Here is a 16,920-nt window from a genome sequence, read left to right as displayed (position 1 = left end):
GACTTAAGTACAGCTCTTTTTTTAATTAAATGGTTCTCATGAATCATAGATGGAAAGGACATGCAAGCAAATGAACAAGAAGCAATGAATTATATGCCAAATCAAAAACATTAGTTCCAAACCAGAAGAATTATGCCTCTGGCCTTCCCGTTATTACACACTACACATTTAACTTGTTCCAGGGTTCCTGTCGTACAAAAAACAACTGAATAAACTCTCCCCTACAGATCTTCCTTAGGTCTCATTATCTTAAAATTTCAGTTCCTTTCTCACCCTATGGAAGGAGAGAGGGGAAGGGGGGAGGGGGAGTTAACTGAATTTCAGTCTGAAGATTTTATACCTTTTCAAGAGCCACCAAACAATCCTGAATATTACTTTTCCCTGGGATTAGGACATTTTGGTTAACATCCAGCACAGATATACATTATCTAGGTTTGCCTTCCCTTATACTGAAATCATTAGCGTTCTATTACTTCACTCAGTAGCGCGTAGAAAAAAACAGCAAATGTCATTAAGGTCCTTTTCCAAAACCCAAGAAATTGAAAAAGGGTAGGAAGCAACTGCAATGCAGTAAGACTTGAGAGGATGTTGGTTAGTTGAGGCTCCCCAATCCTACTGAATCAAAAAGAAAAAAGCACCTTGCCAAGGTTGCCTCGCAGGCGCTCTCATATTCCCCAGCCCTTTCCAGTCTGCCTGGGTATACCCTGGCCCGTGACTCCATGCATTATTCTCCACACTATCCATAACAGATAAAAGCCAATTCCACTACACTGCATGTAAGGAAGTGAAATGTCACTTTCTGGAAGAGCTCTGTCATGTCTTATGTTTGGTATGCTGTACTGTAAAGCATCCACAAAAAGCCCTGGCATTTTATTTCACAGCCAAATCAAACGTCTTCAGAGAATCACCAACTCATGGAACTGTTTGCTCAGCAATTTTTAAAACTGAAACATTAAGCAAAAGAGTTTAGCATTTATTCTACTGTTTTGTTTCACAGGTGAAGATTTTCAGATGAATTCTGACATCCAGATCTGCAAATGGACTGAATTCTAAAATTCATGCCGAAAACAAAGCAGGTTCTGTTCAGAAGAGCAACATGGAGCAGCTGTCCTATTTTTTTATTTGATAGAACAAAATTCTGCTACATGTTAAAATTAAGGTTTTCCTTCAAGAATTTAACAAAGGAAGAATCTGCAAGAACATGTATTGACTGCTGTTCTGCAGTCACAGCTAGCACTTCTGCTAAAACTGTTAAACCACCTTGTATCTTAAAAGAATAAACTTTTCTCCAAGAATATTACTATGCTAGAGTATTTTATTCTTGGATAACCACCAGTTTATAGGATTTCTTTAAGGAGCATTTCCAGCACGCTTTTTTTCTTGTTAAGCACTGGGGGATGTTACAGAGTGAGAAGTTATATGAAGGCGTGTCAGTGATCTTTGGTATGCCTGTATTCCTTTTTAAAATTTACAACTCTGTTACCCTTGTTTAACTGGGGTGTTCTTATACTTAGCATTTAAAAAAATAGAAAAGAAAAAAAAAAAGAGCTTTTTAAATCATCCTTGTTGTTCTCCCCAACACATTTTATATCCAGCAGCCAATTTAATAACATTCAACAGCAAGATTTCTTCGAAATACCAAGTTTCTAGAAGCTTTTCAAAAAGATGTGTCCACATAAAGATAACCAATTAATGCCTCAATAAAAGGAAGTGCTGCATGTAATACCTTCCATCCCTAGCAGACAGGGCAGCAGGACATGCAATGAACACTCTCACCACAAGAAAATCCCAATGGAGGCACAAATTCTTCCACATCAAAGAAGTGACTTTTCAATTTATGCTACCCCCTCAGAGGTTCCCTGAGAGCTAGCAAGATGCAGAGTCCAGCTAGGAGTCTTCCCAAGGCAAGAGCATTCATAACTTTGGTCTACCCTGTCAAAGCTGCAAGGAACAAAAAGTGAAATCATACTGCAGCTTTCACGTATCTTAGTTAATGAGCCAGATGATGAGAGAATTCCCAAGGAAGCCAGGTTTTATCTACTGACATCAAAAAAAGCCTTGCTATTTTCTCTTATGCATCGAAGAGGCACTGGCAAATAATTTCCTTCTGTGACTTGGAGTAATTTATCATAATTTTTTTAAATGTATCAAGAACTTGAAAGAGCACCATTTGTTTCATCAGTCAATCTCGAGGATGATATACAATTGACAACATAGTTTTTTTAATGACTGTAGGATTCAAGCAGTACAGAATAATAATTCAGTTCAACCTTTTTGAGCTATGCTCAAATTTGTACAAAATTCAGGATTTTGAAACTGTTTACCCAGTTTGTTTCCCCAATTTACATTCAAACATGGTAAGTGAAAACAGACCATGATGCTGAGAAATAGAATAATGTGTAAATAAAATAAGTTAAACCAAAATATTTACACAATTTCAAGCAATTCTTCTAATATGCATCACAGAGAATAATGAGTTTGAGAAAAGAAATAATATTCTGAAAAAAATCTTAAGTTCTTTCTTACCATTGACTTTCCCTAAGCCTGGAGCTTTATTTTTCAGTAAAGTCACTTGAATCTGGGGAATGTTTGTGATGTTTGAATTCAAAACAAATTTGAAGTCCACGTGTCCAACCATACAGGCTTTTGGTAGAACCAGTTCAAAGACATGCTCATCCCAGCTGTTGCTGTCAGGAAAAAAGAAGACAATGACCCAGTGTTAAGAGAGAATTCAGATCAAGCAGGCAGCATTACCCAGTGCATTCCCCATCTATGCACACTTTCTTTAACAAGAAGAAAAACTTATTTTGCATTAGTTGACATCCACATGAATTTCTGAAGTAAAAGTCTTTTAAGCTGCAGTTAACCACATTCATTTTGTGAAGAACACATTAAAAGCCAACTGATGAGAGAGGGCGAATCAATGTTTGGATAAAAGTAGCAGTGAAAAGATTCCCTATTACCTTCATTACAGTACTGTTTCCATATTACTATAAATTCCAGTTACTCATTTCTAGGAAAAAAGGAGGGGTGGGGGGATGGTGAATCACTAAAAAAGAATCTATCAATCAGTGAAGTGTATGAAAGCATGACTACCTTGCAATCTCTTAAGTTGGCCTTCTCCATTGGTGAGCGTTAAACAATTTCACTTTCCAGTGGTACAACAGCCATGTCCAGGTGATGCAAAATACTAGTTTCAAATTTTTTTTAAAATATATTTGATAATTTATACAGGATGAGAAGTGCTTCTTACCAGGTGCACAGTCAGAAACCTGCGCTGTGCAAAATGCATGCAGCTTTCTTTTAATGAGTCATATTTTCCTTCTGAAGCCAACTTTGGCTTACACCGAAAGTGTAAACTTGAGATAATAACTACCCCTCAATGATCAGTTCCATAGTTTGATACACTAAGGTTTGCAAAAAATAGTTCAAACCAAAGAGCAATTCAAATAAAACTAATCATGCATCATCATATTTGTACACATTTTTAAAGTAACTGCACTTCCTGATCTTCTCAATTTATCAGTAATTTTTTTAAATGTAGTAACTTTGATAGCCTGTGATTATTTAATTGTATAACTGAGAACACTAAGAAATTGAGTATGCTGCTATAAATATCATAGATGTTTTTCTAACATCTAAATTACAAAAAGGTTATTTAAATCAAATAATACGCTACACATCGAATATTGTGCAGAAAACAATTTTAAAATAGATTAAGGATTGGTACAAATATATTTAATTCTTTGCATTTTTTACAGTAATATCCCTGAAGGCCATATCTCCCTCAGGCAAGTATAATACACTTATAACGGATTCCAGGTACACATCATGAAATGGCATGCCAGCTTTCCAGAACAAGCAATGTAGAAAAGCAGTGATTTTGGGAGGAAAGATGGACAGAAGCAAAAGAAAGACAGAAGAGAGCTTGTGGTTATGATTTAAGAAGCAATAGTGAAGAATTTTCAGCTAACTGTACAAATAACTTAGGCAAATAAAATATAATGAAAATTTATCCTACAACTCCAGGGGAAAAAAAAACTCTGTTAGCAAATGTAACACTAGAAACTTAGAATCACTCACGCCTTTCCTCTGGCTTAGAGAATACGTAGCCCAGTGCAAAACAGGGAGAGGTTTGGGGGTGGTTTTTTATGTCTGAGTATTCCTATAGGTGTCATGCAAAGCATGGACTGAATGAGACATTCAAAGGAGCATGTCTTCTGAAAGACTAAATAATATTCTGCTCATCCAGTTTAAGTTAAGATCTGGTACAAAACCAGAAATGAATAATAAACCAGTTTGTCTGCAGTACTCTTTTGTAGTCTGTATGTTGCATACGATGCATACTGCCATACCGAATTACAACTGTTATTTGTCTACTCCAGAAACCTATTTTTGACAGAATTCAGCAGCAGATGCCCCAAAGGAAGTTTTAAGTATCTCTCAATAGGCATGTATGGAATAATGATCCTCCATGAAGGTCTCACATTACATCCAACAGTGAAGAGATGATCTTCTACCTGTGGCAATGAATTTCACAATCTAATTCTGTGATGAATTTTCTCCGGTAACCTAATGCAAGTTCTTTTAGCAACTCCCCTCACTTTTGAAACCCTTCTAAATCTATAGCATTGTTTTAAAGACTACACAATCAAGACTGTGTTCTAAATGCAAATATACCATCATTCTCACAACTACAAAATATTTTCCAACACACTTCTTCATTCTTTTTCTAGAACACCTCATCAATGTTTGATCTTCCTCTAAACTGAACTTTGAGCTGCAGACCCATTTCCAGAGTTTAAACACTGGAAAGCACTTTCACATATTTTCAAATGTCTGCATAAGATGAAGACATAAAATATTTTGTATATGAATTTGAGAAAAAGCCAGGAAACTCAGATGTCATTGTTTTAATCAAAGCACATTAGGAATTCATGAACTTTCTTTAAAAGGATTAACCCAATTTAACATTTCAGTTAAATTACCACTGAAGGGGAAATACTGATATTTAGATAATTCATAAGGTAAACCAGACTCTGCTTTTTCTGTTTTCTTTGTTACACAGCCTTTTTAAAATAACAAAGTAGGATTGAAAAAAGCACGCTTATAATATAATGCCATTCCCTAGAATACATTTACAGGATTATCTCCTATCTATTTGGGAAACAAAAGAATTACCATATCAAATTGCATTACTCATCCATCTAACCCTGTAATCCCACATCTTGATAGGAATCAGTATAAGACACTCAAAGAGGAGATAAAAGGAACCTCATTAAGGATGACCAAAATAATCCAGAAATCAAAAAGTTTCTTCTCTGATAACTTTTAATTAAGAGCTAACGTTGCTCTCAGTCTTAAGACTGTATATTTTACCCTATGAACAAAGGGACTGCAATTTAATCATTTTCATCATGAGTCATTTAGCAGCTGTCAAAGATTTCCAGTACTAAACCAAAACTTTTAACTTTACTTCTTTACGTTCCTGTTTTACTTTGCAGCAGGCATAATACTTTTCCTCTAATGAAACAATATTCATAAGCCCTTCACTGTTGGCTTCCTTATATCTTCACATTGGTAGCTTTTTACCTTTCAACTGTTGCTGAACACACTCAGTAATCCATAGTTTTAACTGGAAGTTACTTTGCAAGGAACCACCTCCTTTCCACTTGTTACATACAGAGTATTTTACTTACACAAAGCAAACCCACAAGATACATAAAGGTTTTAAAGCCTATAACGCACTGCAAGTTTTTAACCATAGCTTATGAACATTTACTTAAAGCAAGTTCAGCTCATTTTAGGTGTCAGCCCTGGAAACACCTGCAACTACTACCTTCCAGACCTGTTTTCCCACCTGGAATGCTTCATTATCACATGCTAGCTTTCACTTATTTATACAACAAGCTTTTTCCCCCCACATGTGATCTCTAGCTCCCCCTAGCATCTTTTGGCTATTTCATTGTTTCCACTGTATGGCCATTTAGATTCTACACTATTACCCAAATCTTATACAACAGTGGGACAGATGTGCGACGGCCTGACCCAAAAGATCTTGTAGTGCCTTATTACGCACGTCCCTTAATAAAACACACAGCACAACTTATATCTATATTTTGCTTCTCCAAGCATTTTTCCAGAAAAACTATGCAAAGCTACTTCAGGTAGGTTTTAAGCAGCTCTTCAAGGAGAGTACAACACTGCTGTTCTAGTCTTTATAATCCCAGAGGAATTCCAAGTTCTCACGCCACATGTAAAAAACTGAGAAGTACTACACATACCATGTCAGTGCAGTTCATTTCAATGAAAGTACTGCCTAAATTTTAGCACAGCTAGGACTCTATACTGGCTTAAGTAAATGTCTTGCGTATAAAGATTTAACTTGACATGAACAGGCATAAATCCAGATTCTATCTTCACATTTTAAAATACATTACAACAGGATTTCGTTTAGGACAACTAATTAGTCATACTGGCACCTGCAGTTTGCATTTTCCAATTAAAAAATGTACTAAGAATGTGTGTATGCATAAGAAGGGTGAATCAGACTTTTATAGAAACAATCAAGAATCTGTAATTCTGGCAAATGTGCTTGCCTAATTATATAATGAAATGGCAACGTTTGACAAACAAGAATACACGCATTCAAAACTTGACTTTCCAATTTGTTTCAAGGTCCACTAAAACAACTCTGGCAATCTCACAAAGACCTGTAATGCAAACTACCAAATAGGGATTATTATCTTTGAAAGTACACGTTCTTAAACTTGCACACTACTTAAAAACAATTAAATTGCGTGAAATTTGTGATCATACCAGCTATACGAACTAGTTAAGCAATACAGACATTATTCTTTTTGCACCGTTACCCTATCTACCTGTCTGTCTGTAGCTTCCAAGTTCGGGTATGCTGAGCTGCATCCCCATGGTGCTGCTGGTGCAAGTGCTGAGGATGCCGCCTTTGCTGCTGCTCTTGCTGGACTTCTACCCAGCAGGGAGGCACAGTGGCTGAAAACCGTGGCGTCAAGGTCTCAAAACGGGTCAGTTCCACCAGGGATGTCAGTGTTTCAAGGGAAAATGGCTGGTCCACCAAAAGATCAACTCCTGAATAATTACAGAACATATATTAATTACTACACAGATTTTTTTTCCCAGAACATCCTATAAACAGTTTGAAATATATCCAAACTGCTAGAGGTAAAATTAACTACATGCTATATGACATTTCTAAAAAACCAAAACCCAAAAAAACCCCACAAACAAAAAACCCCAAACAGACAAAAAGAACAAAACAAACAACCAACCCACACACACACAAGCAACCAAACAACTCCAGCCTTGAAGCCAGTATCCTTTGAAGACAGCTCATTTGGAATAAATTTCCTAAGTACTGAGAGCTCTGAGCATGCTCTCTGGGATTCAACCAGAAGCATCAGCAAAAAGTAATTAGCCAGCTATACTTTGATGATGTAAAGCTGATTAAAACTTTTTTTTTTAATACTTCTACTGACTCAGATTAAAAAAAAAGAAAATTTTATATTTAATGAAAACAGACATATGGAATTACTATGCAATTGTAACATTTTTATCACTGTTTAAAACATTACTTTGGTACCTGCTTATCAATATAGACTTGTTTTATGGTGGATTACTAGAACGTTTTGGAAGGTTCCCAATTTAGCTTAAAAGAGGGGTAAGGGAAAAAACAAACATGTTTTATGTAATGCACTTAAAAGACACTGGGCCTAGACAAGTACTTCTTGTCTTCATAGTCAAGTCTTGTCCTTAGGAAACAAGGATATTAATTGAAGAAGTACTGAAAATTAAAACATCCCAGGGAGACAAACACCTAAAGGAACATTACAAAGAAGCTCTAAAAATAATCAGATTTCCTCAAACAAAAAAAAAAAAATTGAAAACTTGAGGGAAAATAAGATATGTACAATGTTAATTTTCTTACCTTTCACGCATTTTCTCTTAAAAATGCATTTTGGAGAAAATCTTTTACTTGTAAAGAAATGATGGTTTTCAAAAGGAGAAAGTTTGCTACCTGACTACTACTGTCACCACCCAGGGGAAAAAAAAAAAAAAAATTTTAAATGCATCAACAAAAATACCACCCCCCCCCAGTGAAGTCTGAACCTAGAGGCTATCTAGCAAAACAAGCCAGGTTGAAACCAGAATAATAACTAGATTACATCCTCCAGCTTGAGAGCAGAAAGGCACATGCAATTCTTCCCAAAAAGTGGAGAAGCTCAAGATCAGATACCCAGCGTGAGGCAAAAAGTTCACTCTCATTGCAACAATTACAATTTCTACTTTTCAATCTAGGAGGCAGGAAAACGCTGAAGAGATTAGAAATTAAAAATGCTTTAGAAATTTTATTTCAATAATACAGCAAACATCTTCATTTTTTTTACTGCCAAATGTGAACCTCATTAGCTAGATGACACTGCATTGAGAAGTGAGATCATAGCTCAAACTGTGCAACAATTCTACCTTTGAGTAGACTGGATTTTCTCCTGCTTCATTCTCCCTCCCCCTCCAACAGAAACAATTACAAATTCAAAGTATTCAGAGCAACCACATGTAATGGGGTATCAACCCCTAAAACTGAAGAATGAAGGACTTAACTTTCCAGTGCTGTCAAGTGTATTTGGCTTCTTTTATTATGTCGTAGTAGTGAGTTACAACAAGCTGAAGTTCTAATAGCAAACTTGAAAAAAGTTTTAAACTGGTCAGGAAAACTATTTTTTTTTTTTTTCAATTAACTTCTAAAATAAGCATTATTTTAGATCACTTCACCATAAAAAATCCTCTGCTCCTTAAAAGGAAATAATAATTTGAACCTAATCTAAGATTTACAGCTTGGTAAGGTTAACGTATTTCCTTCTAAAACAATACAATTTAAAATGTATCCAAGTTTGAAATGCAGGCTAGAAAATAAAATTTAATAAATGCATTCCAGAATGCCAACAACAGAGAAAAACACACAAATAAAACCCCACAATATATATGAACAAAAGCTTGTGCTTGTTGCTGTGGTTTCTATCTTGATTACAGTATCTTTTAGCTACAGTTTCAGAGAACACCAAAGTGATTTCATAAAAACAGCCTGCTGCTGCCTGCCATCAGCTGTGAACGAGATATATAGATCAAGACTCTATGCTCAGTCAGATCCGCCTAGGAGTTCATTTCCCCAAACAGAAATCTTTCTGTTGAGCTACGTCTGTCTGAAAAACATGCTAAGACAAAAGTGGAAGAAATCGTTTTTGCTGCTGATGATTTTCACTGATGTTTTAAATGTTGGGGGCAGTGTCTGATCATGATCCATACACATGCTGACAGCTTCCTTACTTAGAAAATGTTTGCACTGTCCTAACAATCACTCACACATTATATGCCAAGAATCCAGTATTACTGACTTTAGTATCCTTAACCCAGATAGTTCAGACTAAGAGCTCTGCAACAACCATTTGGTTTCAGCTCTTCCCCCCAGCACCCTCATTTCAGCACTGGCTTCCTACGACTATTAAGCTTCTCTCACAGCTTTTAGTGGCTCAGTTTGATGCCACTGCAAAACAGTACTCAATTTATCTGATCATTACTGTGTATCCAACTACTCTTTGGAAACCATTACACACCAAGATCAAGCAATACTAGACTCTCTGAATTATATGACTACTTAAAGGAGGACCTGCAGCTTGTGGACAATCTAAAGATACAGCTACTTTGAAGTCTATACATAAGTAAATCCCTTTCTTGTTCCAATAAGCCATAGTCAAGCCTATAATGAAGGCTGGATGGGGAGGAGAACAAGGGGGGGGAAAAAAATTGCCCATTACAGTACTGGCAGAATTTAAACAGTAATGATCATCAATTTGATTCATCAGGTTAGTCAGATTTACAATTTGATTGGAAGTCACTTAAATCTGCTGATAAGTTACTATACAGGAAATGCATCTATTGAAGAGCATCTATGTCCTGGATATTCATACTGTCTTTATTGCTTTATTTGCCATTAGCAAAAGAAGAAAGGTGCAGAAGAAAGCCACGGACTTCTTCCCCTCTCATATGTACAAGGGTTTATTACCTAGTGGTTTTCAAACTTTAGGAATGGCTCCTTTGGTGAAAAAGAGGAGGAGCAGGAGGAATTCAGTCCTCAAAGCAGAGAAGACAACAGCAACTGCTGTACTGCTGCTTACAGATAATCTTATGACAATAAGCATCTTTTCCTTCCCTCTTTTGATTGCCTCTTGTGGAGTAAAGTCAGGGGTCATACAAACACAGCACAACACAACTTAAAGTGTTACAAGGCTGGCAGCGAGCAGGGGTTTGGGGAGGAAGACAGCAAGTAGCCTGTTGACAACAAAGACGCCACGATCCAAAATGGTCCCTGTACTGCCACTCAGTCCTCTCCCAGCTTTTTTTGTCCTCTGCAGCTGCACGCAAAGACATCCCCCATCACACAAACGCGCACACAAAATTAACATCACTTCTGTGAAATAGTCATAACTACATGAATGGTTTATTTCCATTGTATCATTGCTTTATTTTCATGCTTTATATTATTTAAACTTGTATTTTATATTCAAGGTTATCTATTCCCAGTATATCCCTATTTTCTGTCCCAACAGACATGACCAAAACTTCCAAACTCCAACCTAACTAAAATAATTATGCTTTGTGTCTCTATCTTCAACAATTGCAGGTTAAAACAAAATGAAAAACACCATAGTTTTACAGCTCTCATAAACAATTCCTTTTAAAACTCAAAGCAAGACTATATATATATATATATATACACACACATGCTGAGGTTTAAAAACCTCAGCATGACTCAAATCTTCCTCAGGCTTAACCAGCAAAATTAGATTTGTTGTTAAGTTTTAGTAGCAAGTTATCTACACTAATGCATCTTTGATGAGGGCTGAGAAAAGATTGAGAGGCCCACGCAGGAGCTCCCCTAACCTGCATACTCACTGTTCTGCCTTACAAGCAGGAGGAGCCCCACACATTTTTCCCCTTCTACCTGACTACAAAAGGAACAACTCTCTCACCCAACTCCTTATTTTACCTAAGTGGGCCAGGATACTACAAAAGGCAGCAGACTGGTGGCAGGACTGGTATGAGAGAACTGCAGTAAAGACAAGACCTAAATATCATGATTAGGGTAAAAACAGATTTTGGACAATTAGAAACAATTATTTCTTGCTGTCCAAGGGCAGACAACCTTTCCAGGAAGGAAACTAGTAGGTAAATGACAGCAGAATTTGAGCATAGCTCAACCCAGACAAACTGCTAAACACAAAAATCCCGGAGTTCACATCATACGCTTAATTTATCAACAGCAACTGCACTGCTTGAAGTATAGAGAGCATCAGTTTCACTGTGTGCAACAATACCTGTTGAATACGTTTTGTACAGTTATTAAGTAGAGTGCTACAGCTTCTGCATGAAACTTTAAGGCAATTTTACATAATGAACATATGATTTTAATTCCAAATAAAGAGCTCAAGCCTATTTAAACTATGAGGGAAGCTCAGTCCTTGCACAATTACCTGTTTTTCCCTGTCTGCCACACTTAAAATAACATGTAGGGATTGGAAAAACAATCAGTTATACAAAAGTTGTTGGTTTGTTGTTTTTTTTTTTAAATCAGGAACTGCTAAAGTGTTATGCTTGTACGTTAACCAGTGATAGACATACAGTAACTACAGAACTCCAGCTTCGGGCAGCAAAAAAGTATAAAGCAGCATCCTATTAAATAATTCAAAATCATCTTAATATGTACCTTTCAAAAATTACAAAAGCATTTTTACTTACGATACATTTAAACATGTGCAATTTACCTGTAATGCCTGGACTAGAAGGGTTAGATAAGGGTTTGGTGCCTTCTGATGACTGTTCTACACTTTTGGAAAGGGATCCATCTACAAGTATATCAGCTTCATCTATGTCATCGCAGGTCCCTCCAATCTGAAGGAAATGAAGTTCTCCACCTAAAATCATCACAGACAACAAAAGAAGCAAGTTTAGACAGGCATACAGCTTAACTCAACTCACAAGACAGGCTTGCAGTTGAAGTGCTACACAATTATGACAGTAATTATGCAGGACCTGAAACCAGTAAAATTATACAGGAATACTCATTTTGCTTTACTATAACAAATTTTTTCAGGGTAAATGCAAAACAGAACCACAGAAATACTGATTCCAGGTGTGAATGGCATCAAAGGAAAAACAAATATTAGGGGGAAGGGGAGTTAAAAGGTAATTAACTAAGGAAACCTCAATGGAAACCCAAAATCATAACGATTATGACACTTTCCATAATCCAAATCATGCTTTAAACAGAAAATATTCCATCATGTCAACTGAAGGCCTACACTACCTCATTTGTACAGGTTGCATAAATTTCCTTTTAAAGTTCAATATTTGAGAATCGAAAAACCACTTCCATGCTGAACTCTCCTAACTAAGGGGCTCTTCACATTATTTCATCAAACCTGGAATTACAACACTGATCAGGTCAACAGACAAAACAGCAAGTCCAAAATTTTCAACGGACACAATGTTTTGATGGAAGCTTGAAATCATTCAAGGAAGGTGCCCATTATTCACCACTACAGATATACATAGATGAATTGTGTCATTTACAGAGAAGTCACCAAGAAGGAATCCTCAATTTTACATAAGGTAGGGTTGGGGGAGGGGAAGGGCTGTTAACAGTTTCAGAAGTTACAAAAATCCTCATCAGTAGGATTTAAATAGAGAGGAAAATCCTAGGGTAGGCCTTCCATAGTTTTTCTGAAAATTGATTACAGACTGTCCTTCAGCATCTGACTAATGTTATGACAAACCCTGTTATGCAAATTATCCAGGTAATCTGAAACAAACAAACTTGAGATAATATACGCAATAAAAACCCAAGATAAAAGCATAATCAGCAGGTACATGTTCTGCACTGTGAGGGGTGAGGGGAGTGAAACAGAGAGCAATATAGAGAGGCAGGGCGAGGCAGAGAGCGAGCGTGTGAGAGGCACAGAGAGAGGTGGTACAGGTTTTTTTCTGCATCTCAATAGGAAAGGCCTGACAACAAATGGCTTAATAAAATAGCTGTTTTAACAAGACAGAATAAAAAGAGGAAAATAATAGCTCAAATTACCAAAAAGGAAGAACCTCTCCATGGACAGGATCTGAGCAGTGTGCTGTGGGAAAATCTACCCGGGTTCTGGGTGATGCTGCTTGAAAGCAGGGCTCCCACCATCTGAAGGGATGTGAGATTTTCTCACTATTTGTATTTCTCTTTTTATTCTATCTTATTAAACCAGCTATTTTATTAAGCCATTTGTTGGTGGGGCCTTTCTCATTGAGATCCAGTAAGACGCCTGCACCGCCCCTCTCTCAGCCCCAACCCACCCAGCCCTGGTGCAGAACAGTACATCCCAAGCAGATCCCAAGACCGGAGGGGGAAAAAAAAAAAATAGTTCTAGCAAATAACACTTATGATGAGTTTCCCTGTAATTGCACAGCTCACAAATGAGCAATTTTCCTCAAACAAAGAGAATTAGGGACACATTAGAAAGCACAGACCTTGACAGCTTCATTTGGTAATAAGCCAAACCTCAGTTTGTTTCCCTGTTCTCTTTACTGCTCAAAGTTTTGATCTCAACGATCAAAATCAGATAATCTCCTGTCCTGGAAATAAAAGTACACCCCTCATGCAATGGAAGTTCAACATACTGACTTGCCTCATCCACCAGTTTTACAGCTCACAGCAGGAGAAACACTGCAGAACTTCAGAAAATTGTGGGGTTTTCTAAGGGAAAGTTATGCCAAGGTCTCACTTATTCTGTAGATGGTTGTGTAGGGTTTGGTTTTAAAGAAACAAAACCTTGGTTCTCAAACCAAGTTTCTGAGTTTCTGTCACTAATCAACAGCAGCAAAAATGTCCTTACTATTTTTTCCATACTACAAGAGGAAGAGAGAGTCACAAACCCTGCACTCCTCAAAGACTCCAGCACTTTTCCAAGAAAAATTCTGTGCTAAACTTGAGATATCTCACTTCCTCATATTTGTTTTTAAAAAGCTTCTGTAAAGAAGTTTATCATGAACTTCAGTTATACAGTATTAGTCTGTAAAATTATTAGTGCTTATGCACGCTTTCCAAAACCCTGTAGGTGGCTTTGCTTCTGTATCACAAAGGAGGCATTTGCTCTCATAGAACATCCAAAGATGACCTTCTGATGATGCACGCTTAATTATTTGTTTCAAAGATACCATACTTCCTGTAGTCAAGTGTCAGGAAAAAAAAGTATGTGCAAAAGTCAATGCTGCTTTTTTTTTTCTTGTGGCCTTACTACTGGCTCATGGAATGCACTACTAGGCTGAAACAGTGACTCATGTAGTGCTTTCTAATTCTAGCCAGGTAGCAAACATCGTAAGCAATAGTTTATCTGAAGACTTCTCTGCTTGCATCACTTTGACAGAGCCGATAAATGCTTCTGTTGCGCTACCAGGAAGATATGAAAGCTGACACTGACTTACTCAGTGATCACAAAGGAGAATAACTGGAAACGAGCATCCTTATACTTCCCCAAAATAACAGGTAACATTCAAAACATTGTTAATTTAATTCTGACTTGTATTTAAAATCTGTACGTTTGCTTGGACTCAAGCACCTGGTGGGTTATACAAACAGGACATAAGAATCATAAATCCATCCAAATAAATCCCAAGCTTTCTTCTGGCAAAACAGTTATGGGTTCCAGGAAAGCAGCATTGGCACAAGTTAGAGAATATGTCAGAGACTAGGCCACTGCAGTCAAAGCCAATCTGGTGAAGCGTTCAGTATCCTGAACATATCCTGCGCTCTGGCAGGAGTCTGGAAGAGTGACACAATTGTTGATAGCAAACCACAACACAAGGACACAGTTGAACAATACCCAAACAGTTAAAGGAATTAAGAAAACAAAGCCATACCACAGGAAATGATCCACTAAACAACTTACAGTCCTCCTCGTCTCACCACTGGGCTGTAGAGAAAGGGTTAGCCTTAAACATACTAGTTCAGAACACCTGAAAAATGTCCTCAAGAAAGCTTCCCCAAAACCTCACTCCAACAAAATTTACACTATTCTTCGAGATTTCAGCTGTAAAATTCCATCCCAGCTTATGAAAAAATAGAATGCAATTGAATAGGAACAAGTGAAAGTTACTATGCCTAGCAAGAAATAATTAAATGCACTATTACAGGATGAAGAAAAATCAGCTAGCCAGCAGTTCTGTAAAAGCGGCTCTTGTGAGTCAGAAGATAAACCTGATTCAATTTCCTGCTCAAAAGTGCAAACATCCCATTATGTATATGCATACATGGTATGTACAGACTGCAGAGCTGCTAAGGAATTATTCTGTTCCATTCAAAGACATCTGTAGGATTACTGCGCCTGGTTTGGGTATCTCATCAAGAAACATGTGGACTGACTTGAGCAGGTCTTTTGGAAGGGGAGAGTAAGGGGTTTTTTTCTTTCAAAGCCCCTGAGGAAAGTTTAAAAAGATTGGAGATACTCAGCTTAAAAAAATAAATGGTTGGAGGAGGACAGTACCTAAATAAACTCTGTCTTCCCCTCCTTTTTTGAAGCAACCTCTTTGCCATGTTCATAAAGGATAGTACAACAGTTGACTCCAATCAGCAAAGATGATACAGGCTAAACACTAGGGGAAAAAAAAAAATCATCATCATCATCGTCAAGGACAGCATGCAGTAGAAGAAATTTCGTGTAAGTAGGCTGTTAAATCTTCATGTTGAAGACTTTCTAAAATAGGCTGATCAGTACTCTATTTCTGAATGGGTAAGTGTAATTGATCCTGGTTTGAAGATGATCTCTTAGCATCACTTCCAACACTAATTCTGATGTGGAAAAAACTGGACCTCTCCCCAATCCCATTAGACCCCATTGCCTATGAAGGCAGAAAATTGAAAACACTAAATTGATTCCTGAACTTCAAATACACCAGTATGCAAGGCTGACAAAGCCTAATGACATGGAAGAGACAAATAAGATATCCAAACAAAACCAGAAAAAAAGATACAGAGAGTAAATTAATACATTATATACAACTCAAGAGCAAGAAATCTGTTATAACTGAAAGGTACAAGATTTGGGGGAATCAATTCTCAAATGTGTGAAAGTGCGATCCAGTTCTGCCAGGCTTGCAACAAAAAATGTTAGTGCAGACAACTCGCTTTTGACATACGGAACTCCAGTCTGAAAAAACTTTCTCCAACAAAGGGGAGCGACTAGAAACACTTGTTATAATGTAACAGCGCAGGCATGAATTTAGGAGAATTATGTATATAGAAAAGAACATTAAAAAAAAATCATCACAAAACAGGCACCTAAAGAAAAAAGTGCTTATAAATGAAAGTGTGAAACAATCAGTAAGATACAAATGTACATTATGGGTTACATTCAGTGTTCGTGGTCTTCTTTTACAGCTTCCAACTCTGGCTAATTCAGAAATAGGCAATATCCAAAAGAGCTGATCCAATGTGATCTATGATTTGCTATGTGTGAGAAGCCGATTATGGAACTTCAGTTGGAGCCGAGTCTTTTTGTCTGTCAGCTCTGACACAACATAGGCAGAAAAGAGAACTGCTAGAACAAAAAAGCACTAGAGTTCTTCTTTCTTATGATGAAAAGTAGAAAAACTTCTTTCCCCCCCTGCTTTTCCCCAAACTACTTCCAAATAATAATTAAACTGAATATATAACTAAATTGATTTAGGGAACTACTGAAGAACCACTTCTTAAAAATCAAATTGACTTTCTGTTGAGAGATTTTTTGCTAGATGTAATGCAAAGACAATTACTAGCATTTTCAACAGGACTCAACAGGGAAATGATTTACTGTA

At 37.0% G+C, this 16,920-nt stretch overlaps 1 protein-coding gene across 1 annotated transcript in view; it reads right to left on the bottom strand.

Moving 5' to 3' along the window:
* Window positions 1-16,920, bottom strand: part of BIRC6 (baculoviral IAP repeat containing 6) — a 171,375-nt gene that overhangs the window by 136,494 nt on the left and 17,961 nt on the right. Inside the window, exons 10-12 of the mRNA XM_009331049.1 lie at window positions 11,856-12,005; window positions 6,882-7,107; window positions 2,527-2,687 (exon numbers count right to left, since the gene is read on the bottom strand). Of these exons, the coding sequence (XP_009329324.1) occupies window positions 2,527-2,687; window positions 6,882-7,107; window positions 11,856-12,005 (537 nt within the window). The remainder of the gene's footprint in view (window positions 1-2,526; window positions 2,688-6,881; window positions 7,108-11,855; window positions 12,006-16,920) is intronic.

The sequence above is a fragment of the Pygoscelis adeliae genome, unplaced genomic scaffold, assembly GCF_000699105.1.
Source record: "Pygoscelis adeliae isolate BGI_AS28 unplaced genomic scaffold, ASM69910v1 Scaffold218, whole genome shotgun sequence".
Classification (NCBI taxonomy): Eukaryota; Metazoa; Chordata; class Aves; order Sphenisciformes; family Spheniscidae; genus Pygoscelis; species Pygoscelis adeliae.
The sequence above is the reverse complement of the archived record's forward strand: the minus strand, read 5'-3'. Positions and strand labels throughout refer to the sequence as shown.